This window comes from Telopea speciosissima, chromosome 2, assembly GCF_018873765.1.
Source record: "Telopea speciosissima isolate NSW1024214 ecotype Mountain lineage chromosome 2, Tspe_v1, whole genome shotgun sequence".
Taxonomy (NCBI): Eukaryota; Viridiplantae; Streptophyta; class Magnoliopsida; order Proteales; family Proteaceae; genus Telopea; species Telopea speciosissima.
In genome coordinates this window covers 63,457,606-63,485,081 of record NC_057917.1, presented here as the reverse complement: position 1 = coordinate 63,485,081, position 27,476 = coordinate 63,457,606, and the positions used below count along the sequence as shown (strand labels likewise).

The following is a 27,476-nucleotide window of genomic DNA, read 5'->3' as shown; positions in this document are numbered from 1 at the left end:
ATTTGATTTTGGTTTAAGGACAAACCGTTGAATCAAATCGAATTGCCTATTTTAAAACCAAATAAGGATCCAGGTAAAATTATACACTTTTTGGATATTTGAATCAAATGTGGGTGATCAATTCTATTTCTTGTTAATGTTTGGAAAAAGTTTGATAGACTCTGACCCTAACAAATAAAGTTTTTCATTTTCTTTGTTGATGAAGGTGTAAAAAGTTGGCCCATACACCTAAAATATGACATAAACCAAAAATGAAACTTAATAAAAACCAAAATTGAACCGAATCAAATCAATTCAATTTTGGTTTTGAGATTGTATTATTATTTTTTGGTTCGTCTTTTTTTACTTTTATTTGTAAATCTTAAATCGAACCAATTAACACCGTAAAGAGAATTGTCCAAGAGGCAAAATAAAACTTCTAAAATTTCAGTAAACAATATAAATTTTCTGGAATAAATGGATGGCTGAATATATAAAAAGGAATATGAAAAATGAAAATTACGTGGGAATTTGTAGGATTGAAATTGAATATAGGATAAAAATTTGACATGTGGGCAATAGAGATAATGCCTTAATGGTTTTAAAAAACCAAAACTCAATCTGAATTAGGGTTTTAGTAATCGGTATTAGTATTGGTCTCGGTTGATATCGATCCAGATCGGATAAGTTCACCCTTGTTTTCTTAAAAAAAATTTGAATTTTTTTACACTTTTACCTATATCCGTTTCAATCCACTGATATGGGATCAGTCAGAAATCGGTATCGGTCTCCATCAATACTGATACGATTGATTCCTCAAACCATGATCTAAATCGATAAAGAATTTGGTCTCGGTCAATTTCGATTCGATCCAGTCCGGTCGATTCAATCAAGTCGGCTATGAAATCCTCCCAATACTCTCTCCCATTTGAAATCCGTCGAAAATGCTTCACTCCGGTGAACAACACCTGCACTCTACCCCTCTCAGCCGTCGACAGTAGTCGGTAACTGGTTAGTCCTCTTCTAACTATTATTTATTCCTGGCGTCGTATACATTGATGAGTTCGACCTTTGAATTTTGAAATGCTACCTATTGCCTTCTATTTTCTTGTGTTAATGAAGCTTAGGCTTTTGTGTGTGTAGTTTAATCTAGGTTATTATTGTGTACTGTTAGTTGGAATTTCGATTGGAAGATGTTTATTCTCGTGTTATATGCCTTCCACAGAGTTCAATTCAATGGTTCTATATCGTGTTTTCTTTGTATGGTTGATTTTTATGGTCTTACAAGAACCAATATATTTTTGAAAAACTGAAAAAAGAATAATTGATGGCCCTAATTTTATATATTAGGTTTATGAACTTATTTTTATTAAATTTTCCCCATTTTGTTCCCATTTATTTAGGGTTTTAAGTTCATATGTTGAAAATTTCATGACCATCATTGCTCAACCACTTTAGTTCTTTATGCAGCGCAAGCACTCAAACGGAACCCTGCCACTCTCCCCTGCAAATCCGGAAAACCTTGGGAAACAAACAAAAATCCTAAAAAATGAATTCGATACCGAAGAAAGCCTCAAACTTCTTTGGATTAGCTGGTGTTGTGTGTAACCCGTTGAGTTCAATGCATCAGCAATGGCAGCAATGGCGAGGGATTCGAGTAAGGGTACGCAATGGAAACCTTGAGCAAGCGCTGGTTTTCATGCAACGTAAGATGCAATCAAGTGGCATGGAACGTCTGATAAAGCGCCAGCAGACCCGCCATGTCAAGAACTCTGAGAAGCGAGTCTTGGCTCGTAAATCCCTGGAACGGAGGATCCGATCCCAAGAGCTTGCTCGCAAGCTCCAAGCCATCCTTGTCAAGAAAGTCAGGTAACATGCAGGCTCAAAAATCAAAACCATGCACGGACACACTATTCACTATATCATTCCAACTCCCTATAAAGGAAAAGTTCATCGGCATGTATTTACTGTCACAACTTGAGCATGATTTAGTTTAGTTTTAATTTAATGATTTATAGTTGTGCTAGAACTTGGCTGTGAACTGAGCATGATTTAGTTTAGTTTTAATTTAAAGGTTTATAGTTGTGCTAGAACTTGGCTGTGAACAGAACATCTCAGTGTCTTCTGCTTGTTGTTCAAACAAGGTCCACCAAAAACCTTGATGAATTAACATTTTGTTAAGTTTTCAATCAAGGGAAGCAGGCAGAAAGAAATTTTTATAGCTGCCATTGTTGTGCTACTATTGCTGCTTTCACATACAAATTTTGTGTCAACTTCCTGTGGATTTCCCTCTTGTAGGATATGATTTTTCACTTGCATGAAGGCATTTATCAAACTATCCATTACCTCATGTACAGTAACATTGAAGGAATTCTTTTTAATTATATTGTTTTAATATGAATATAGACCGTAACAGATGCAGAATTCATTGTTTGTATGTTGGGTTTTTGACATGTTTTTAATAATCTTAATCTCTAACAATAAAGAACAATTTTATTTTCCTCATAATGGGTAAGGATTAGTTTCTGTTTACCATTGGCAGCCCACAAAATATTCATGTCTTCCATCCCCCTACCATTCTGCTGGTTTGAACCCTCTATCTTCTATGCCATGCCACACAAATTAGTAACTCCTTCAAGCCTTGTTATTTCAGAAAAGTCAAGACTAACAAGGGTGACAATTTTCTTTTATTTTCCAAAAAAGAGATTTTCATTGCTGATTCAGAAAGACATTTAATTAAAAACAACAAAGACCAAAAAAAAAAAAGGAAATAGAAGAACATGTAAAAGTGATATAACCTGCATCTGTATTCTGTACACTAAAAAGAGATACAAAATTAGGTAGACAAAGGATTTAAAAATTCCCAACTCAAACAACCAATTATTCCCCGAGTCTGCCTCTCCTATGCCCTCAAGTTCCTACTTGCCCAGTCCAAATTGAAGCAGCCAAATTCTGAGTGTATTCTTCCTTCGCATATCTCCCATGAGACAGCAAGATGTAACAGGATTCTATACAATCACACCCTTCCTAGATATTATACTTGTCCATTTGGAGTACAAGAACTTTATCTCAAAATTAGCTGCCTTTAACCATCCAGAGTGACCCAAGTACTTTGTCAAAAATGCCATAAGCACTTCACATTCCATAAACATCTGAGCTGCTGTTTCGTCTTCCGCATCACAAAGATAATACCTACTAACTTGAAGCTTTCTACTTAACGATAAAAGGATCAATAGTCTGTTCAACAAAAGCCCCCTAGCAAATATGACAATCCTTGGAGTTTCAGCACCTCTCCACATACCAAAAACCTCTCTAATATCTGGAATCTCTGCAGAAAGCAAGATCTATCTAGCTGAATATATCCTCATCCTCCCATCTCCTTCAATCTCCCATTTTGAAGTTCCAGACAATATTCCATTATCTTTGAAGTACACTGAAACAGGTAAGGAATAGAATGTGTGTGCGTAATGGGCCCGAACTAAAGAGAATTCTAGAACTATAATTTCATATTTCCAATAGGGCACAGCTAATACAAACTTCAGAATTTCTTGAACTAAATCATTAAACAAATTTGAATATGGAAATCAAATATAGAATTTAATTAGAGTGACAGACCTGAGATTAGTATTGGACAATAGATTTGGATTCCGAATCACAGAGGGGTCAACAGATTCTGGTGACAAACCAATCGGCCAAACAACAGAATACAGGGATCTAAACCCAAAACAGAACCTTAAAAATAAGTTTTCAGAACTCATCTGTTAACCATTCGACTGCAAAACAGGTTTATTGAATAGTTAAACAGAACAGAATAGAAGAAACAGAGAAAGATGAGGCATGAGCAAGGTTTTAAGTATCTTACTGTATCCACCAATACTAACCGATACATATCGTATCTTTAAGGTACCGATACACAACAACAACAACAACTCCTCAGCCTTATCCCAACTAAATTGGGTCAGCTACATGGATTCCATTATAAACAGAATATTGATAATATAAAAGTAAAGGGAAGGAGCATACAACAATGACACAAACTCTAGGGCATCGACCCAATTTAGCTATGAACCGCATCTTAACAGCTCAACATTCCGCCTCGGTCCTCGAGAATGGAGTATATTACCACAACAACATCACAACATCATAGCCCAACTAAATGGGGTTGACCACGTGCATCTTCGCTCTTCAATCAGCTCTATTTGAAGTCATACAAGGAGCAAGGCCTATGCTAAGCATGTCTGTCTTCACTACTTCTCCTATGGTTATCTTAGGCTTGCCTCTAGCTCTTTTGGTTCCCTCAATCTGAGTCAGGTCGCTCCTTCGAACTGGGCCATCCGAAGGCCTCCGTTGAACATGGCCATGCCACCTCAAACGACTCTCTCTAAGTTTATCATGGATTGGAGCAACTCCCAACCTAGCTCTAATATGGTCATTCCTCACTTTATCCTTCCTAGTTTTCCCACACATCCATCTCAATACCAAATTTATTTATGTGATACTTCTTTACACCCCAACATTCCGCACCATGCACCATAGCTGGTCTAATGACAGTCCTTAAAATTTTCCTTTAAGCTTTAAATGGATATGCTGATCACACAGAACTCCGGACGCATTTCTCCACTCCATCCACCTTATTTTACTCCTCTGGGCAACGTCGTCTTCTATGTCACCCTCCTTATTTATGATTGATCCAGATATCTAAATTAATCACGTTGTGGGATCTCCCTCTCACCAATATTCACCGCCTCATTATCCATTCCAAAGTATCTAAAGGTACACACCATATATTCAGTATTAATTCTACTTATCTTCAGACCTTTTGATTCCAAGATTGATCTCCATAGTTCCACTTTGGCGTTAATCCTTGCTTGTGTCTCATCCACCAAAACAATATCATCTGCAAAGATCATACACCAAGGGACTTCATCTTATATGCCTCTAGTTCAGTCATCCTGGATAAACACAAACAAATGAGGGCTTAAGGCTGATCCTTGGTGTAAACCCAATTGAAGTTGGGAATTCACTGCCTTGGCCCCCCGCCGTTCTAACGCTAGTAACCACATCAACATACATATATTTAATTATGTCTACGTATTTACAAGACACCCTTTACTTCTCTAGGATACTTTAGATTAACTCTCTAGGGACTTTGTCGTAGGCTTTTTCTAGGTCTATGAATACCATATGGAGATCCTTCCCTCCCCTTTAGATTAGAATAGAGTAGGACCTAAAAAAAAACTATATGCCTCTATAGTTATTACAGATCTGAATATCTCTTTTGTTTTTATAAATTGGGACCACAGTGCTTCTCCATTCATTTGGCATTTTCCTAGTGGTCATAATCTTGTTAAACAGCTTAGTTAGCCAAGATAGACCACAAAATCCTACATTCTTCTACACCTCGATCTGGATCTCGTCTGGGCTTTGGAGGTTTGCCTACTTTCATCTTTCTTATGGCTTTGTTTACTTCAGCCATCTTAATTTTGTGTATATATCTACGCGATAAGAGGTGTCCGTATGAATAATGTCGCTTTCCGCAGCCCTATTACTCGAGGAGTTTTCATTAAGAAGACCGTATAAGTACTCTTTCCACCTCTCTACAATGTCTTCATCCTTTATTCGTACTCTGCGATCCTCACTTTTAAAACATCTAACATGATTTAAATCTCTGGTCATCATTTCTCTCACTTTAGCTATCTTTTTTCCCATCCTTCGAATTCAGATTGTTATAGAGATTGTCATATTTCTTCGCCCTTGCTTTCCCCACAATCTTCTTAGCTTCGTTTCTGGCAAGTTTGTATCTTGTTTGATCTTGTACTTTAGACCTTTGCTATGTTTTAAAACAAGCTTTCTTGGTCTTAATGGCCTCTTGGACCTCATCATCCCACCACTAGGTCTCCCTAGGAACATGCCATATACCTTTCGTTTTCCGTATGACCTCTTTAACGACCTTCTTTATACAGGCCTTCCATCTCGTCAAAACCCCTTTTGGAACCAACTTCTGCCCCTTTAGCTAAGTAAAGAGGTCTTAAACTGATGTAAGCTTCTTTGAAACTTCAAACCCATGTTAATATTTTACTCCTAGAACTGGAAACTTGATTTAGTAGCTGTTAATTGGAGATAATCACTCAACTCTTTTTACAGATGCGCCTGCTTAATACACCTTCTTGTTCTACCAGGTTTTTTCAAAAGATAATGTCTATAGGAACGTTCCATCAATAACTTCTGTAACAATATCAGAAGAGTAAAACCAGTGAATCGAGAGGAAGAGAAGAGATGGGAGAAAGAGGAGAGAAAGGGGGACTGTCTGGAGAAGAAGAATTGATACTAGTAGTACTCTCCAATGCCTTTATTTATATCTGAAAGAATACATAGCATCAGACTCCTATTTGTAATAGGAATCAGAAATAGAAAGTAGTTACAACTCAAATAGACTAACTTAGAGACAACTCTTGAACACACTAGGACCCCAAGACACCAAGTCACGATAGGAGGGAAAACCCCCCATATCGTGTTACAATAATTAACTTCAAAGAGCTGATCCAGTCTACTATTCTTTGGTGATACCAATCTGTTATGTAAGCATATAAGGCTTCTCAATGCTGAAGATTTGATCCTGAGATCAGACGGGAAAGACTTATTGAACCGGCTCACTGATGCAGATTCATCACCAAATAGGGCTTGTTTCATTGGGAATAAGTCTAGGGTTGGGTTTCATACATGTTGGGCCTTTGATCCCATGGGTTTCTAATGTAATAGGCCACTTTTGTGGGCTTAAAATATGGGTATATAGGTTGCATACGGGATTAGCCCAAATGCCCAATACTTAGTTTATTTTTATGTTTTTTAATTGAACCGGTTCAAATTGGTTGCATCCAATTGGTTCAATTTAAGTGATCATGTGACTTGGTTAAGTGGTCATGTGACAACTTAATTGGTCATGTGATGTAAGTTGGGCTGGATTAGGACTCTATAAGTCCAGCCATGTTTTGAGTCTATTTCCTTTTAGTATTCTAGTTTCCTAGTTAGTTTAAGTTACCTAATAGGTTAGGGATAGGGTTAGGCCATTCTTTTTTAGTGTCTAAGTCTATTTTTGAGTCTTCTATTTAAGTTTGTAAGGGAGGCCAGCATTACATACGAATTTGATTAATAAAAATTAGCTTTATGCTTGCTGCCATTGCTGCTGCTCTTTGTGAGTGTATATCCTTGTGGATCTCAAGGTGGTAAAGGGTAGGTGGACTGCTGCGACTTTTTGCATTGTGAAGATTTCCCGGCTCTTTCAAATCATCAAGCTGCTGCCATTGTCTTACAATACAGTGAGTTTGAACCTGTTTTCTTATTTTAAACATTCTTCTATCATCCTTCATCTTCCCTTAGTCCTAATCCACAGTCCCCTCCATCCATCAAACCCTAATTCTCCATTATACCTGCATTCCTACCTCCACTAGGATTCCCCCATAACTGCAGATTTAGCCTTCACTTTCAAACCCTACTTCCAGCTTACATTCCCCACATCATTCCCCACACTCGACCTTAACCCTAGCCCTTAGTCTCCACTGTAACCCCTCCATTCCTCCACTCCATTAAAACCCAAAACTTGCAACTCAATTCTGTCCAAAATTGCAGAATTTTAAAACCTTCCCAAATCCAATTATTTTTATCCCATAATAACCCCCTAGACCTGCCCATTAATACCCTATAAACCCCTTTCCCAATGTCCAACTCAAACCCTAGGAATTGACCTAAATCCTAGTGCTGTCCATTCGAACCAGCAGCCCCTTTTGATATTTGATCCTGTTGTTTGGCTCCTAGTAGGTCTCCTACCTATCTAGGACTACATTACTCACTCTGAACACGCAGCTCAAATAGCCAAGGTCGGTGGAAAAGGAATAGTAAAGCTTGTTTGGATAAAGGTCTACCAGATAGAAGATGATAGAGGGCCAACTATTGTTGCGTTGCACAAGAAGGTGCCGTCTCACTTCGAGTTCCTTACTTATTAGTCAAATCTGATGATAGGCCTCGGCTTCAGCTGCCTGCTAGAGGTTTTTCAGCTGGCTTCAAAGTGCTAGTTGTAGCGCGCTAGCGCGCGTACTCTTCTATGGCGCTGTTAAGCCCATGAGAGCTTTTAATCCTTACTTTTTTTTAATCTAAATATCTAAATAATAAGAAATTCACTCTTGACAGTAATATATGTTGTATATGTAAATTTATGAAAATTCAAGAGCAAGTCCTTTCGTGTTTTTGTTTTTTTCTTTCCATACGTAATTTAGCGGAAAATCGGCCGATCGGCCGTTACTTCGCAAAATTCCTTGCCGAGGCCATTTCTCCGCATTCTTTCTTCATTTGCCCCCTTTTGAGTCTTTCCTCCCCAAACTTCGAAAAGGAGAGAAGAAAGGTACGAAGTAACTGACTGGTCAATGGATTCAATCGAATGTATTCCCGTGCTCTCAAATGAAGGGATAGTAGTCTCACGCCGCCTCTCGTTTGAGTGTCACATAACTTGCCTTGAGTAAGAATAGTCACATGACTTATATAAGGCATATAAGTCACATACCAATCTCTAGCCCCATCACTTATTATCATATTCAAGTAACTGACTCTTAGTAGGCAAATCTAATTACAATGAAAGTACATAACTAAAAGCAAGTAACCAAGTAAAAAGAAGCTATAAATCCAGGTTCCGCATCAGACACTCCCCCTCATGATAGTAATCTTTAACAAGTAAGTCACTAACCTTCTTAGAAAGTGTTTCCCTATACAAATTGAAAGGCTAGGCATACAACCTAGTACAGCATCATTATATGCTTCAAAACTGAGATGCTAATTGAGTCCCAGCCACGGTTCATTACTCGACACATACGCATAATGATCTCTTTCCATGGGAATGGGTTCATCACTGAATTGCCACAGCCATTTTGCAAGTAAAGCTCTGTTCATCTTTCTTACAGTATGTTTTCCTAGGCCTTCCAACAATCCAGCTTCTTTTATGTGCAGATAAACTTCCATTTGGCCAAGTCTGGATTCTTGTCTTATTGCGTTTGTCTCTATCCTGAAAAGAGTTTCAAACAATTTTCTCCACCTTAGAGAATGATTCCAGGGCAAGGTTTAGCATTGAGATATAGAGGAATGCTATTTGGGGGGGGGGTACTTCTGATTAGTAGCAGCCTGTCAACCTTACTCCCATGTGATGGGTATCAAATTACTGATGCAATCTGAAAATCCAGATTAAGGATCTCAGATGCAAGCAGGTCCAATAATCAAATCTATGATCAGATCTGAGATAAAGGTAGCAACTGCGTTATTAAGGGAAGAAATCAGACTGATGGAGGGGAGGGAAGAGAGACGAGATCGATCTTCTTGGGAGGAGAAGAGAGAAGAAGAGAAAGAGAAGAGAAGAGAAGAAATCAGGTCTGGGATACCAATCCTGTATGCACTGGCAGCACTGCTCAACATCCCCAAAACTCTTACAAAAGCTCAAATTCTTTACTCAAATCATCTCTAATTGATGGGGGGTGTATTACATTTATATAGACCTAAAATTCCTACTTTGACTCATAAAAGGACTCATAATCACTGTAATACACTCAATAAACTAAATAAACTCAAAACATAATTCTATCTAGCTATTAAGTATCCTAATCTTACTCAAACACTCAATTTAACTACTAATCCCGTGTACTAACATTATCCCCACTTCATGGGCTCATAAATTAGGCCCATTACATCAATAAACCCAAAACTAAGAAGCTCAAGGTCTATAGAAGCCAACCATGGACTAAAATAAAGTCTTATAAAGCCCAGTTGACCCAATTGGACAATCTTAACTGCATCAATTATTTAATGGCTGAGATTAGACAACCTATAGTAATCTAGAAACATAGGTCAAGATTAACTCAAATTAGAGAAGTTGATAGGGTTAGACTCACTAAAACAGCATGTAGTTAGACCCACAAGCAAGACTGTACGGTATAAATTCCTGCAACAAAAAGGGATCGATGGCTTAGGAACCAAGGCCTAGATCAAGCCCAAGTTCTCTCCACTGTAGAGATGAGGTAGAGGAACAATACTCCCAAGTTTGATGCGGATCCAAGGGTTAGATTGTTATAATTGGAAGAGCAGAAATAGAAAGTAGGTCTCAGATTTAGCATCAACCAAGTTCTAACTATATGGTGGACAGATCAACTCCAAATTCAAACCAAAGTTAGGGATTGGTGCCTGGATACATCTCTCCAAATATGTCATCAAACTGATGGTTGGATTGAATGCTAGGAACATAAGCATAAAATTAGTTAATAGAGATAGAGTTAGTAACTTACTAATTTATAACAGTACTAACCATTTGATGGGGCTAAGCTTCTGGCCGATGGAACTCCTCAATAGTAGAACTCTTCAAAACCATAGTTGTCAAGGCGGCCCAAGGCGGTGGAGGGGTGTCTAAGTTAGGCGACCAAGGAGCCCAAGTGTTATTTTTTATTTCCTCTCTTTTCTAACATTATTTAGTATGCTACAATATGCACATCAAATCATCAAAAATCAACATTAAGCCATATCAAGTCATCAAAAATCAATATTAAGCCACATCACATTATCAAAAATCAACATAAAAATAGAAGACAACAGAACTGAAGAAACAAACTCTTGGAAGTTTGAAACAATCAAAACATACATTTGGTTTGTATGTTCTTGGAATTGGTCATTTTCAGGTATACCTAGTCTCACATTTGGTTTATATTGATCTTAGAAAATATGATCTTATCAATAATTAATTAACCTGCTCTCGATTTAGAGGAAATGTTCTTGTTCTTTAAAAAATTTGATTGATCAAATGATTTTATTTTTACATGAGACTTTTTGTATTAGCTAGAGCACAAAACCAGCTTTCCAACAAATCCAAGATTGCTTAAATCTGATTTATATTGAAGGAGTTATGTTCCGGTCAAACCTTATTTGGTATGCACGAATGCTGTCAAAATCGCTTTGATGAAAATATTTTTTTAGATATCAAAACAAATGAATATTTTACCGCTCTTTGGTTTTTAGCAATGTTTTACCCTATTATGATTTATGGATTTTAGATTTAGATTTGAGAAAAACTCCAGCATTAGAAAGTTGAAAATTTTACCTACGGCCAAAAATCCAGTTTTGTTTTTGAACTGGGGGTTTACTTTTTATCCTATGGAATTTGATTTTTTTAACTATTTTTATTGGATTCAAATAGGGGGTATTTGTTTAATTGTGAATAATATCTCAAGTAAATGAAATATAAAACATCTACTTAAATGATATTTGGAATAAATAAGTGCCAGAACCTGGATCGATACCAACTAAGTCAGTGCAAGGCGACGCCTTGACAACTATGTTCAAAACACTACAAGACCAGTAGAACTCTTCAAAACACTACACGACTCTGCTGGGCAGATTGGAAGATAAGAGAGATAGAAAACTGCTGGAACTTCAAGTAAAGGTGCCGCAGGATATGGGAGAGTGGAGAATGGTCTGCTCTTGATCTCTAATCACCATCAACAGCACTTCACTCCAATGGTGCCAGCAGGCAATAAACAGTACTTCAAAAGGGTCTGGAACAGCTTCACACAAACTAGGTTGTAGAAAAATAAGAATCTAAGGGGAAGAAGAAAATCGTGGGGAAGGCTTTGAGGCCCCTTACAATATAAAGAGGAGTGTACTACCTCTAGAATGGAAAGCTATAAAATAGAAACTACTAAAATAGGCCCATACATGTAGTAATTGTGCCTTTATAGCAAGGAACTAGAACTAATAGAATTAGAAACTAAATATCTTACCAAGTGTTATGTATGTCTCGAATTCTTGGACCTGTTTTGAAGAATGGCCCGCTTTGATATTTTTGGTGGTGACCTAAATGGAACTTTTTTTGAGATCTGTGATTGTAGCGGAGGGCCTATCCCGGAGCCGTTCGAACCGACCCGATGGAGGAGTATTTATATTCTTTACCCACTTTGTTGTAAGGTGTGTGAGAATTTTGGGGTTTTTGATTTAGGGTTTTTGGGAGAGTAAAGCAACACTGTTTTGGGTGTTCTTGTGAGATTTCCATTGTAACTTTCTCCGATTTATATAGTGAAACATCTTCGCCTTCGCCCGTGGATGTAGCACACCATACTGGTGTATGAACCACGTTAAATCTCCGTGTCATCTTGCTCTGTTTTTGTTTTTTGTTCATGTTTTTGGTTGGTGTTTGTTCTAACACTAAGTAACCAAAATAGAGACTAAAGCTAACTATTTAGGAGTACTGCAGAACAATCCAACGATTCTGGTTTTGAGTGAACTTGTTGTTGGGGAATTGCCCATTCATAAATCTCACATTCCCAAGTTGTTAACAATTTAGTTTTGATGATAACAAACACTTGAATGTATTTAACATTTATGTGAAGCTTTGTAGTTACTTATACTACATCATTGAGAGCATTAAGATTTGAAGAAGAACCAAGGCTGTGAAGACAAGACAAGTCAAGCCTCTCAAGACAAAACAAGCTTCTCAATTAAAGTCAAGTCAAGAACAAGATAAAGTTTCTAGACAAGTCAAGACAAAGACAACAACAAGACAAAGTCTCAAATACAAGGCAAAATGATGCAGATTTATCAACAAATTGGGCTTCTTTTATTAAGAATAAGTCTAGGGTTAGGTTATATACATGTTGGACCTTTGATCTCATGGGTTTTCAATGTAATAAGCCACTTTTATGGGCCTAAACTAGGGGTAATTAGTTTGCATACGGTATTAGTTGTTTTAGTTCCATACTTAGTTTTATTTTGGTGTTTTTGTTCATAATTTGAACCGGTTCAACTAATGGTTCAATTTGATCCAATCGACACCTTGCGGTGTGAAGCCCGAGTGGTTCTTTTGAAGCTCTCTTTCAAGTTCTTTGAAGATCTACTTCAATTTCAAAATCAAAACTAAAAAATTATTCAAGGTCCTCTAACCGACTGAGCTGCCCTTGCAACAACAGTAAGTTTGAACCATCCCATCAATACCCATTCTTCTCCTAATCCTCCAAACCACCCCAAAACCCTAATTTTCCCACCCATCTCCCAAATTTCTTAACAAACCATTCAGCTAACAGCCTAACAACACCTTCATATAATTGGATCGAGTATTCTCCTGCCCAATTGGAATACTCGAACCAAGATTTTTTCCCATTACCCTATTCAAACCACAACATCCCTCCATCACTGAACAACATTCCCATAACCTAAAATTTGCCCAGACCAAACCAGCCAGCAAAATCCCTCCTTTTTTAGTTCAAACTCTCCACACCTGCCCCTATAGCATTCGATCCGAACCCTAACCCTAATTTTACCAAAACTCCTATTTTGACCTAGCCAATTTTCCTGTTCATAACAGATCCTAGTTTACTGGCTCCTAGTTGGTCTTCTACCAATCTAGGACTACATTACAAAATCTCAAGGAAAGGCATGCTCAAAGATTGACAAAGAATCAAGACATACTTGTGTGCACTATTGAAGCACGTGTACACACTTTCATTGCATGTTTGCATATTCATTTAAGCATTGCCTAGACATAGCCCAAGGATCCGTGCTGAAAGAGCACCAACTGGTTAATTATAGAATGTATTGTTTCCTACCAGGCTGACAGAGGTTGGGAACCAGTCTGACCGGTTGCCCCAACCAGTTGGAGAATGACCATCTGGATCCCCAATGACTAGTTTTGTAATGGCTAGTCCAACCAGTTTGACAGGTTCATGAACAGATCAACCGGTACAGCTTGAGATTCAAATCTCTCACCACTTTTGGCTATAAGTAGGCTATTATAGCCAAACTCTACACACTATTCAAGGCATTGAATACCACTCTTGGGAGAGACTTTGAAATAGCCTTTTGATAATTTTTCTATTCATTTTGTGTTGAGAGCCTCTATTATAACATCTTGATTGGATTCAACTCAATCCATTAAAGACTTGCATTGAAGCGATTGATCCTTCATATAGAAGAAGCCTTTGAAGAAATCCTTTGTTGGTTGCATACATTCATCCTGACATCATTTTGCAAAGGGAGGTTTTTCTTCATAAATGTAACATTGTTCCTTAACCATTTCTTTATTAATCTGAATTTGGTTCTTAGTGTTGATCCAAGAGTTGGGTGAACTCTTGATCAAACTAACGGTGCATCATCCTAGAATGTATTTAGGTGGTTGCACGGATCCTCTTATCCTTAAAAAGTTACATAGATCTTGTTATCCTTAAAAGATTATAGATTCTCTTATCCTTAAAGAGTGTAAAAGATTCTCTTGTCCTGTGATTGTGTAAAGGTGTTGTTTTCCACCTATTGTATCGAAAGGAAACATCTAGTAGAATTCTCTCAAGTGTTGGGAGGAGTAGATGTAGACTCTTAGTGTCGAACCACTATAAATCTTGTGTCTCTTGTGGGTTATTTATTGTTTTAATTTTTAATTGTGCAATTAATTTTGAAAAAGGACATAATTCACTAGATACAACCTATTCACCCCCTCCAGGTTGTTTCACAATTGGTATCAGAGATGGAGCTCGACTTGGAAAGATCTTTATTTTCATAGAAGAGTCAAAGATCTATAGGATCTTCTTCCAATGGAAATGGTTTAGTAAGACTTAATGTCTCTAGACCACCATTATTCAATCTTGAACATAGGTTCATGACCCAACTGAACCAAAAACAGAAGCCCATCTTTTCTTCTTGCTGAAATTTTGCATCACTACGAAGTATTTCAAGCATGGCAGTCGTCTCTCCATTCTCTCCACCTTTGGGTTCCAAATGGACATGATTTGGGGCCTGGTCCTGAGGGCTATCATTTACTTAACAAAATAACTGTACAAGGTGGATGTTCACTAAGAAACTGTAACCGTACATGTGGCTAAGCCAGTGGTCCTCCATTATTTGGGTGGTCTGGTCCACCACATCATCCTTCATGTGGCAGAAAAACCCTGGTCCTGTAGGCTTCATTGCTTGCAGTACATCGATAAATAGCCTCTGGCAAAACAAAGTTGTGCCAATAACCTAGAGCTATTTGATCTTTGGGGTGAAAGTAAGACCCCAAATTATGCTGGATTTTTTTATTATTATTATAAATTGATGAATTTCAACTCTTGTATCACCTTTTATATATCAGAAAATGGCTACTTGTATCACCTACAGATGCACAAAGAATTCTATCGTTTATTTTTGAATTGTTGGAATAATCATGTCATAGTTTTCATCTGGTTGTGCTATAATGCTTGGAGATGTGTGCTTATATGCATTGATATATTCAATTGGAAATGCTGCAGGGGTCTTTGAAAACATTGTTGAGGAGTTGGTTACTAGAAGCATTATTTGCTAAGGTTAATTTTGCAGGCTTGTTCATGTTATTTGTATTTTCATTGAACAAACTCCCAATATACTTTTAAGGCATTTCAATTGCAATTTCCTTCTTTCCAATTTTTTAATTGTAATCTTTAGAATCGAATTCAGTTCAGTTGTATTCATTTGGGTTTTGTTTGGGGGTGGGGGTGAGGTACCATACATCCTGTAGTAAAGTTTCAGTGGTTGGCGGCATAGTTCGCAGACGGTTTTTTCCTTTCAGTCTTTTACATGAGTACTGATTTCAGGTACTGTCCCATGACCTTTTTGAATTTAATTAGTTTGAATGTGGTGTGCCACGAGGCCCACACAGAACCTGCTCCCTGTTCATATATCAGAGAAAGGAAATAAGTATGTAAAGCTTCTTCAAATCAATCCAGCCTACAACTAAGCCAGCATTCCAAGATTCTCTTTGAAATACCTGTGGGCTAATGCTTGACCTGCCTGTTGCTGTTAGTTCTGCGCACCTATCTTAAATTTACGAGTTCATCCAAAAGCCTTCCTTTTCAGGGTTTTTTATTTTATTTTTTATTATTTTGGAAACAAACAGAATCTTTACATAGAGTGAGAAAAAAGATTCCACCGGGCCAGTCTCGACAGTGTTTTCTTCAACCAGTCCACTACTTGCTTTGCATCTGATTATTTGATTCAACTACAATAAGGTCCACTTTGTGTTGTCCAGCTTGTTTTAAGACTTTACGACTTGCTAGTTTAATTGAAGATGCGCCACCGTAGGTTGATTGGGTGGAACTAGATTTGAATAGTAGACCCAAATAGGCCAGGCCAAGTTGTCAAGTCTTCCTCCATTTTAATTTAGATTATCCCTTTTATCCATCTCATGTTTTTCTCTTGTGCACTTTTTGACCTAAGCATAGTTTGGAGGACCTTTTTGGAGAGTTAGGTGCATTTCTGCTGTTAGACAATGGTGCACAATAAAATTATGTATGAGCCTTGATGAATTGACTACTCTGTTTCTGTCACTGCATTGCAAAAATGACCATTCAAGGCCCCTACATCATGTACATGAATGATTGGTCAAGAATTCTCAACTTACATAATGGGCAGGAAATATCGCCTTAATCCAGTGGGTGAGGTTTGGTAACCATCAAAGACGAGGAATAATAGGGCACTGCGTGAATTGGTTTCCAAAATCCTTGTTAGGGTTTAAGCATCAAGGGGATTTGCTCTGGGCTGTTGGAACTTCGGGGGCGGGGGCGGGGGCGCGGGGGTGGGGGGGGGGGGGGAAAAGGAAGCGGTTGGGGAAGTGAAGTTGAGAGTTGGGAAAATATTCAGGGACACGAAGTAGGGCTTAGATTTATTGATTTAGATGTGTAAGGTTTTGTACATTGACACTCCAAAAATCTATTTGATGATCCTTACTTCCTCTGCTTTTTAATGATAGATTTCCCGGCTGGGCCAGTAGGTAGTCACCTAGATTTGGAAAGGATTTAGACAATTCCAATACTTGTTAAAAGGCACCTTAAGGCTTAAAGTACTTTTTTTATTAGTTTAGGATTTTTGGTATTGACACAAGCGTACAAATTTGAGGGGATTTCTTTTCATTGTCAAAAGAAAAGCAAAATCAAGAACCGTATCCAACCTTAAAGTTGCTTCAAACCATAAGAGTATTATGTGCAGAAGTTGGAATTTTTAATACCCACCACTTTTATGCTATAGACGTAGTGGTTGTGACATGGCATTCCTGGACAGTGTTCATTCACTTGTCACTGTAAGCTTTTCAACTTCCCCAACAAGCTTTGTATTCACTTGCAACTGGCATCTCTAATGGACTTGTTATGGGTATAAGCTTCTCTAGCAATTTGAACCGTCTCCTAAGTTTGCCTCCCTAAAGCTTATGCCCTGTTCCCACTTTCCATGTGTCTATAGGCCCGATCATGCACAAACATCAAAGTCCAATATTTTAAATCTTAAATTGGCAAAGGGGGGTCCCAAAACCTAAATTGGCTATATTTATGTGATGCTTGGTTTGAACTCCAGATTATGAGAGACAGAATAGCTACTGCTACTGCACCACATTATGTGGCTCTACTTGTATTTTAGCATTTCAAGTTTCAAGAAATGAATGTGTTATAGTAAGCATTGCCAATATTAACAAAGTCTGCTCTATGATTCTGGCACATACTTTCAGAGAGATGGTTCACGCCATAGGTTCAAACGCCTAAAGGGGAATATATCCTCTCCTTTGGCCTGTAAATACTTGGCTTTTATTTGGGTATCCTTGCTGATACTTTTTCAGTTTTCACGCCAGCTAAAAGGTGTGGAAGAAATCAAGAGCAACGGAAGGCATATGTGACCTCGGTTCAGTCGCACTTCCAACTTTAGATGTCTAAGATGGTGGGTGGGTGGGTGGGTGGGTGGGTCAGTGTTGTGTTTGGCTTATTTGACCTTCGGTTTGTGCTGGAGCCCACTTGATGCCACTCTTAACCATGACCCCCGTCTGTGTTCTACTGTAGTTTTCGCCTTTCCCTTGTCCTTGTGGTATATGCCAATTGGATAAATCCAAATCATGGAATGGGAACAAGTCACCATGTAATAATCATGTCAATTTTAGGGTGTTAATTCAATTGTAAGGCTTTTCTTGTATTGCATTTTTTACTTTGTATTCCACAGTTTGGATTTATCTATTCTGCATGTATATGAGATGGTAATAATTGGATAAATATGAAATTTGTCACATGACCAATCCATTATATTTCCTAGGTATCATCCAATGGTTGGAATTACCATATGATGTTTCCAAATGATTCAAATAACTGTATAGAGCATGGTTTGAGATTCAATTTTGACTTGGGTTTTGGAGATATTTCAAAATTTAATCAAAATCTAGTACATTTCGGTGGTTAGATGGTCATAGCTTAAAACTGGCGAATTATGCTTGCACATTGGCAACCAACACCCTGTTTAGTTCGGAACATGTTCTTCCCCTTGGGCTCAATCGTATCATACATGAAGAATCGATTGGGATCCTAATTCTGAGAAAGTAATCCTTTGGTGGGGTTTTGTAAGGAGTGAGCCTGATCAATGAGTGTTTGTGAGTCTTTATGTAGTCGGGTTGGGGTAAGGCGGGTATGTCTCCCCCTTGTTTCTTCTTTCATTGATTCTATTCGATTTCTAATAAAATTCTAGGGGCCAACCCGATCCCAGAGAATATTCAGGTTTTAAAAAAAATGGTCATAGCTTAAATCAAAACTTCAGGAAAACCCTAACTAAGCATCTCTAAACATATTTAAACCTTTAGATAGTTAAAAAACACATCCAAACTGATAAGTTAGGTTCGGACCTTAGGTTGGTATTGTAAGCTATATGTTTAGGTATATTTTCTCTTAGGGAGACGGTTGGGTACACCGCCTGCTTTCCGTAACCTAGCTGATGTGTCCAATGGGGAGGATGGGATGGAGAGGGCTTTTTTTTTGGGGGGGGGGGGGAAGCTTTTGCCCTTTCTCTTATATTACTTATTCTATACATAATTTAGTATTAGAAAACACAGCATTTAATAAAAACAATTGAAATATGTACTAAGAATGAAGAGAGATCATTTACTAGTTCACCATTCTTTTGAATTCCCTATTTGAATTTGTTAATTCTCATTTCATCAAAATAAAGATCCAGCTGTCAGTCTGCCTCTTTTAGGTCATATAGATTGTTTATCTAGTCAAATTGACAATTGAATAGAGATTAACCATGGGTTAACTTTCTGGTTATGCTTCCATATAGTCCACCTTTGTAAGGCTTTTATCTTGTATTTTCTCGAGTTGAAATGAAGTAAGATTCGGATCCTCAGTTGTGCAGCAGGGCGTTCGGCGCACATTGGACGGTCAAGAACACTCATGCACACAGCCCAACACACGGCACACGGGCACTAGATGGGGCTACATGCCCGGGTGCTTCTGGCCATCTGATGTGCGCCGGACACCCTGACATGCCAAAGAGGAGCCCCATCCAATGAAGTAACCTAGAAATTGCCAAAATTGACGTGTGGGAGCAGAATTTCTAGATGGGTATGTTTAGAGAGATTCCCTAGACAAGCACTTTCTTTTTCCCCTCACATCCTAGGTCAAATTGGGCTGCAATTTTGTTGCATGGGTACACTCAATGGTCCTTCTCTCATATTTCAAATTTCAACTCAATTAACGCCTATGCAGGTAGCTCACTTGGCAAGGATCAATGCCGTACAATCATGGAAGAAAAACTTGACCAAAAGCTATCAAAACCATCGAGTTAACTCGGTTTCGTAGGTTTTCGAGACGAGTTGAAGGGGGATTTTATAGATTCGATTGGGTTTCGATGGTTGCGACTGGTTTCGACTATATTTAGGTGGCTTCGACACATATGTTCATCGAAACTAGGGGAAACTTGACTCGAAACTAGGACAGATAAGTATTTATGCAAGAAGCCAGAAACCAGGATAGACACTCAGTTATGTCTAATATCATTTAAGTAAATATTTTTGTAATTGTATTTCATTTACTTAAGATATTATTCATAAATAAACAAATACCCCCTATTTGAATCCAATAAAAATAGTTAAAAAATATAATTCCAAAAGAAAAATTTGTCAACCCCCCACTTCAATAACAAAAACTAGATTTTCGACAGTAGGTGCAATTTTCAACTTTCTAATACTGGGGTTTTTCTCAAATCTAAAAATTTCATAAATCTTAATATGGTAAAACATTGTTAAAAACAAAAAATGTGGTAAATATTCATTTCTTTTGATGTCCAAAAAAATATTTTCATTCATAGCGATTTTGACAGCATTTACGCGTACCAAATTAAGTTTGACCGGTACATAACTCCAATAAAATCAGATTTAAGCAATCTTGGTCTTATTGAAAAGCTATCAAAACAAAGCTTTCTAACAAATCCAAGATTGATTAAATCTCATTTATATTGAAGGAGCTATGTTCCGGTCAAATCTTATTCGATACCATGTCTAAGAACAATATACAATATCAAACTTGGATCAAAATCACAAGTAATATTTTTAGTGTTCTTTATGTGAAACTAATGCATGGATTGGGTTTAAAATGTCAAAAATAGACAACACAACAAGAATCAGGATAAAAAAACAACTTCTGGGCCTCGAAACCAAGGTTTGAGTTAGCCTTGAGAAAGTCCCAGGTTTCAACCGAGATATGGTCGAAATTGAGATGAACTCAGTTTCTGGTTAGTCGAAACCCGAGTTTTAGAACCTTGCTTACAACTAAGAGATTGCGAGTTTCACTCTGCAAAGTGACAAAACGAAACATTTAAAAAAAAATTCAAGTCTACATTTGGCAAATCAAGACTATTTACTAGATATCCGACAGTTGGAAACATCACATCACCTTCTTTTTTTTTGATAACGAGGGGTATCCACACACATTGGCCTGACTAATCCCCCTGACAAAAGAACGGCCACCGCACTTACCATCGCACGAAACCTCCGTCATAACAGCTAACTGGCTTGAGACAGAGTGATGACTGACCCAAGGTGAGGACAGTGGGATTCGAACTTAGAATATCCGAGTTTATGACTTGCCCCCAGCTCGCCACTGAGCCAACACCCCTTGGGTTACATCACCTTCTCACATGACAGAAATATGTGGTCTGCCCGAATAGACATGCTTACCTTGAAAAACTTTTGCCAGAGAAACTTTCCAATTAAATTTCAAGTTTTATATCTCCAAGGTAAATTAGTTTGGTAAGACTTACTTGATTGATAGATGTTAGGAAAGATTAGTCCATAAGATTTAATTGCCGAACCACATTGCAAATATTAAGGTCATCAAGAGAACCTTTTCTTTAGGTGGTTGATCAGATAAGCTTGCCCCAAGAGCAGCATTGACTAGGGGTGTCAATTAAAAATATTAACCAATGAACCGAAGTAGAGCGGAATGGAACAAAACCAAAATCAACAAGATCAATTACTAATTAGTCTTGTTTTAGTCTCAGCCATGAAGGGTTTTGGGTACTTTGGTCCACAAAACCCACAAGGACCAATATGAACAAAAATTAGGGTTTTTGATAAGGGACTGGTTTTTCATCCACTACTCTTTACTTTTTGGGGCCAAGCAAATTCAAGCTTTAATGGGTCATTAAGTCTACAAGCCTTAATTTTCATTAAATTATTTTTTAGGTGTAGATTTACTCAAAGGTAGAATATTTATGCTGAAAAATCACTCTCTATTGGGTTAAATTAATTGATTTTCTGGTCTAGAAACCGGATAAGGACCAATTTTACTAGGACCCATTAAGGACCAAAGAAGACCTCACTGATTATAAGTTTGGTTTTGGTCCTAGCATTGCATGCATTATGTAATTGGTTTGGTTTCAGTCCCAGCCAACGTAAGTTGTTCTCTAGTGGAACCAAACTGAAGTCGAATCGTTATCCTTTCCTGTTTGCTGCTGCGCTGCCCAGACAGGACCGTATTGTCCCCTCACATGGGGGCGCAAAATGACTACCTAACCCCCTGCCCGAACACACTGCCCGGGCGAGATTAAGTCGTCATTTCGCACCCCCATGTGAGGGGACAGCACGGTCCTGTCCGGGCAGCGGACAAGAGAAGAAAAAAATTCACTGAAGTCTACTGCAACCATATAAATTTTGCCCATAATTAAATATATTCATTAAATAATGCAAGTTCAAAACTGAAAGAGACTCTATGAAAGACAAGAATATTCGATTTGGAACTTGACACATCTTGCTTGTTGTCCTTTGTTTTATTTTCAAAAGTTCTTTAAGTTAGGTAAAAATGATTTTCAAAAATAATTTGAAAAAGACTTAAGCTATATCATTATCATAAGTTGTCATTGTCTTGTATATATTTATTTATTTTATTATACAAGTGAAATGATAGGAATTATCCTTATTAAAAAAAATTGATTATACTAAGAAAGCAAAAAATTTAGTAAACCTTAAGAAATATCAATAAAAAAAAATCAAAACTTAAATATACTCCAGTTAGCTAATCAGCTACTATTAAAAAAAGTTAGGGGGATCTTGAAGCTTGCGACTTAGGGATTTCTTCCCAACCAGAATCAAGGGGAGGACATAATTATTTCAATGGAAAGAGGAGAGGGAGCGGGGAGGATGAAAACGACAGGAAAAAATTTCTCTAAGATATCGGGGTAGGGTAGGCTAACACCTATTTGCCTATCTCTATTCCATTCATATGAAATGGTCTCAGTGTCCTCCTGTATGATACCATTTTGTTATATCTCAATGGTGTGTCCCTTGTGTTGCTTGCTCAAAGAACCCTATTTTTGTAAAATAACTAAAAAATATATTTAAATAATACAAGCAAAAAAAGTTGGCATCTTGGACAATCTTTTTCCATTAAAAAAATGGAGAAAATTTTCCTTCACTGCACGAGAAGGGTTCAGCCAACGTCCTAGGGTCCAAAAACATCCCCTATTTACGTGTGGTCAAACATATCCTTACATTGTTGCGATAACCCCTTTCATCCAACCAACGGTAAGGGTCAAGGGATTCTCCTTCACTGTGGCTTAAGAAAAATTCCGTCCATACTTTTAATAATATCTTCACAGATCCCCCACCTTCCAAAGGAATATTGACCAGTTCTAAATAATGGCTCTTTGTGATTACAATAATGTAAAACAATGCCTTCGAAATGGATGCAATCAAATATTTTATATATGGAATATGGACTATGGACAAGAATAGGAAAACAAAACAAAATATCCTAACCATCCCTAATAAAAATAAAAAAATCTTCCATTATTTTAAAAGACATAATTTACAGGATGGAAGATATTAATTTAAAACCAACATGGAAGACATCTATATCCTTTTCTAAATCATTTCCTTAGAATAATTTAGGCTTATCAGGCTAGTGGCAAGGGGATGGAATCTTCAAGTCCAGCCAATGAAAGCGCGGGAGATGATGAGACATAGTTTGTATAAAGACGAGTGTCAGGAAAGAGAAAAAGTGTGAGAAATTTCATGACGCCTCGTGTGGGTTTTCATTTTCCCAATAGTAAGACTCATTGATATTTCTGAAGTCACAAATAATCAAATAGAAGGTCAATTTTGAATGTCAATGTCCTATACGCAAGTTGGTTGTACAAGTATAACTACCCTAGGAGATGATATATTTTTCTCTTTTTGAATGAAGAAATTAGATTTTATTATATGGAAGAAGAAAGCATGCGTCGTTATACCCTTCTCGCATAATAAACAATAGTAGAATCCACATTGCTACTCTTTTTCCTATTCTAACCATGGACCCTATATGAATGATATACCATTCTCTAGACCTTCATTCGTGTAACGTTTAAATTCTTCTTACATTGGCAATGTGGGAAACCCTCTCTGTATTATATTTATGGGAAAGGAGAATCACTGCCAAGCTGCGTGGCCCTGCATGAGCGCACATTGGGGCATCTAACAAGAATGGAATTTTCCATTTTACGGGAGGGAGGGCTATATTTATTAAAGAAGAAGGTTACCATAGGAAAAGTTATCCCGTGAAATACAGTTTATATTTTATAATTTCAGATTGAGAGAAGAAAGAAGAAGAACATGCCATGACATTTCCTCTTTAACTTTTCCTTGATCCAAATCTACCTAAGAAGTCCAAAAAATATAAACACAACCTCTGAGGTATCAACATCACAGGGCCAAACGTTTCTTCTTTCTTTTAAAAAAAATAAGGGAGAAGAACACCACCCGGTCGCACTAAACACACCGCCCCTATGCCCTGACAAAGGGGCTAGCGAAATGATCCCTGCGCCCATGGTCATTTCTAGAGTTCAGGAGGGGGTGCAGTGGTAATTTCATCCCCCTGTCAGGGTGCAGGGTCAGCAATCGTTATCACTTCCAATTCCTGCCCGCTCCAATTCCCTCCAATTCCTCACATAGGAGGGGAAATGACCACCTTATCCCCTGCCCAAATACACTGCCCAAGGTGGGGTAGGGTGGTCATTTCTACTCCTATGTGAGGGATTGGAGGGGATTGAAACGGGCAACGAATTGGAGGTGATAAAAATTGATTAGCCACTTCCCAATAGTGACTTCTACCCATTAAATGCTGAGTGAGTGCTTTTGTAAGCTAATAAAGTACCATATAGATCCTTCTTTCCTCCTAATTGCTCATCATATTTATTTATTTAAATAAAGAAAGAAAATAAAAAGGTATTTTCAAGGACTTCTTCATTAATCTAAGCTTTGAGGTGGCCCTTTCCTCTATCATTCATTTAGGACTTCTTCATTAATCTAGGGGTGGCCCTTTCCTCTCTCTCATTCATTTCCAAGGTAAAACATTGTGAATCAACATGATTTTAATTTTCTTGGGCGGGGAGGGGGGGGGGGGAAGAAGTTTACTCTACCATGATGAAGTACTAACAGATGGATGAAGTACTAACAGATGGTTAATTAAGTTATTGTTTGAACTGGATACTACATCACGAAAAGGACTACCTAAGAGAAGACTACCTGGGCGGAATGGAGAGCTAGAAGGTGATTCCATTATTTCCATCAATGGTCTGTCCGGTTTAAAAACTAACCACCCAACATGGTTAATTTTCTTTCTAAACCTACCTTTTTGTTTTGGTAAGACCTTCTTAACCTACTTAAAAACCTTTTAACCTTCCCTCTTTAATTTAGGAGGCAAATCCTACCTTCCATGAAGCTGGTCTGGTTGGGCAGGATTTTGAGCATTTTATAGCTTAATTAATCATACTACTTAATAGAGAAGCTTCCACTCTGCTACCCAATCTCCCCTGTTCAAGTACTTTTGATTGACTTTTCTACACATTTTTTCTTCAAATCCTTACTCCACATTATCATCCAACACTAGGAACTGTTTGTTTGTGATCTGTTAATGATACAAACCAAATCAAAATAAAAACCAGTTCAATAACTTCAGCCAAGCACTTCTTTAAGTTTTAGAGAACCCCAATAACTATCATACACGGAAACCGAAAATTAAGGGCCCATTAACACCCTTGCGTAAAACAAAATTTACTCCTTCCACTGCGAACAGTGTTTTGAGTTAGGGCCATAGGCGTAATTTATCCAACTGCGCATGTTAGCTAACCAACGACCACCGGAATCTACCCGCGCATATTAGTAAAAGACGGAAAGAGAAGAGCAGAGCCTAAAACCTAACCTAAAGCGACTCACTGAGCAAGCAAATAATTCTCTCGGCAGCTAATAAAACCATGAAAATAGAGAAGGAATTTATCATACTGATCAAAGATTTGTACAATATTCAATGAAGAACAGATAAGAAAAGAGAAAATAGAACATAGAGAAAAGGGGGGAGAAGAGAAATTAAGAAACCAAGATTAATCTCTAACTACATGCAGTGATCTCACTCACAGCCACAGATTTCCGAGGCGAAGCAGGAAGCCTTGAAGTGAAGTTCCTCAGAGGTAATTCTTCATTTTGATGATCATCATCTGTTCCTTCATCGAAATTAAGAGCGTAGCTTAACGGATCGTACTTGAAATCGGCCGAGTGTCTACGACCTCTACCCATCCGAAAGATTAGATTCCGGCATTTTTCTTTGAATTCAGGGAATTCGTGGGCCCTGGTTTTCAGCCATTCTGATGAAGCTTTCACGACTCTTGGCTTGTCTACATCATCGAGTTGTTCATGCTGTCCGTTACCGAAGCAACAAGAGAAGCAGAGACTTGATCGGAACTTGTGCTTCACCGATGGAGAATGAGATTGAAAATCGCGTTCGTCTTCCATACAAAATTACAGATTAGAGAGAGAGAGAGAGAGAGAGAGAGAGAGAGATTGGGGGAAGGATCAATCAAAACCGTAGTTTTTTTTATGTTTTTATAACAAATAATCGAAGGAAGCAACGAAAGCTAAACTGAAAAACCAGAGAGACAAGGACGCAACATCTGCTGCTCTCTCTATATAAAGCCGCGGCAGGCGTGGCGTGGGACGAACGTGTGAGCGGTTTTGTTTTGCCGTGTATTTGGATTAGGACGTGTTGTAGTGAGTGGGTGCGGGGTAATTTTGTCATTTTACTTATCTAGGTCAATTGAAATTGTTATCTGATAATTATAGTATAATACCCCAATTAATTTTATTTATTTATTTATTTTAGGATCTGGAGTTAAATAAGGTCTTGTTTGGATGAGAGGTTGATCAATGATTTTTATTTTCTTTTCCCGGCCGCACCCTGGGTGTAAGTGGGGTCATAATTGTTAGTATGTTGTAACTTCAAAGAGAGATCCCGTTTACCAAAAACAATAAAAAAGAGAGACTGAGAAAGAGTTGAAATTCTGTAGGCAGGTAAATCCTAAGGTCAATGTGATTTCAACCCCCTTGGAATTGAAAAAAAAAAGGGGGAGGGGGGGGGGGGGGGTTTGTCAAATGCCCTCCTCAAAATGCCCATTTGTCCAAATGCATCTTTACAATTTTATAATTTACACGTGTCCACTACTTTCAAAATATTATAACACTTTAGTCCAATCCGTTAGTCTAAGATGTTAGACGTTAGTTTCATGGAATCTAATGATCAAAATGCCCTTGTGACAAAAATCCACCAAAATTAAAAAATAAAATGATCAAATTGCCCTCATTTTCCCCAAATTGTTTAGGATTTATTTTCAGTTTCGAACCCTAAACAATTTAGGGAAAATGAGGGCAATTTAATCATTTTACTCTTTAATTTTGGTGGGTTTTTATCATAAGGGTGTTTTGGTCATTAGATTCCCTAAAATTAACGTCTAATGTCCCAAACTAACGGACTAGACTAAAGTGTTACAATGTTTTGAAAGTAGGGGGCATGTGTAAATTGTAAAGTTGTAAGGGTGCATTTGAACAAATGGGCATTTTAAAGGAGGCATTTGACAAACCCCCCCCCCTCACCAAAAAAAAAGAAAAGAGTATATTGAGGACATGAGGTTCAGGGATCACAAAAAGAGCGTGTGGGGATCAGGGTTTAAGTTGCCGATACTGATACCGATATCGATTTGAATTGGTTTGTATCGATCTTCATTGATATTGATATGAATTGGCCGATGTGGGGGATCCAATATTGATACATCCAAGATTCACCGAACCAGTCAGCGGCTGCCACGTGTCACAAAGCGATCTGCTCCAGAACCAAGGAGAACCAACCGGGGGTCCCACCCGGGCGTGGCCT

General features: G+C 37.9%; 2 protein-coding genes across 2 annotated transcripts in view; one reads left to right on the top strand and one right to left on the bottom strand.

Moving 5' to 3' along the window:
• Positions 1–1,472: 1,472 nt before the first annotated feature.
• LOC122652447 overlaps positions 1,473–27,476 on the top strand; it is a 38,934-nt gene continuing 12,930 nt past the window's right edge. The window contains exons 1-2 of the mRNA XM_043846188.1: positions 1,473–1,848; positions 15,273–15,337. Coding sequence (XP_043702123.1) covers positions 1,529–1,848; positions 15,273–15,282 — 330 coding nt within the window. The 5' untranslated portion in view covers positions 1,473–1,528 and the 3' untranslated portion in view covers positions 15,283–15,337. The remainder of the gene's footprint in view (positions 1,849–15,272; positions 15,338–27,476) is intronic.
• Positions 25,627–26,115, bottom strand: LOC122652446. Its single transcript, XM_043846187.1, has one exon. It carries the CDS (start codon positions 26,063–26,065, stop codon positions 25,664–25,666), a length of 402 nt encoding a protein of 133 aa, XP_043702122.1. The 5' UTR covers positions 26,066–26,115; the 3' UTR covers positions 25,627–25,663.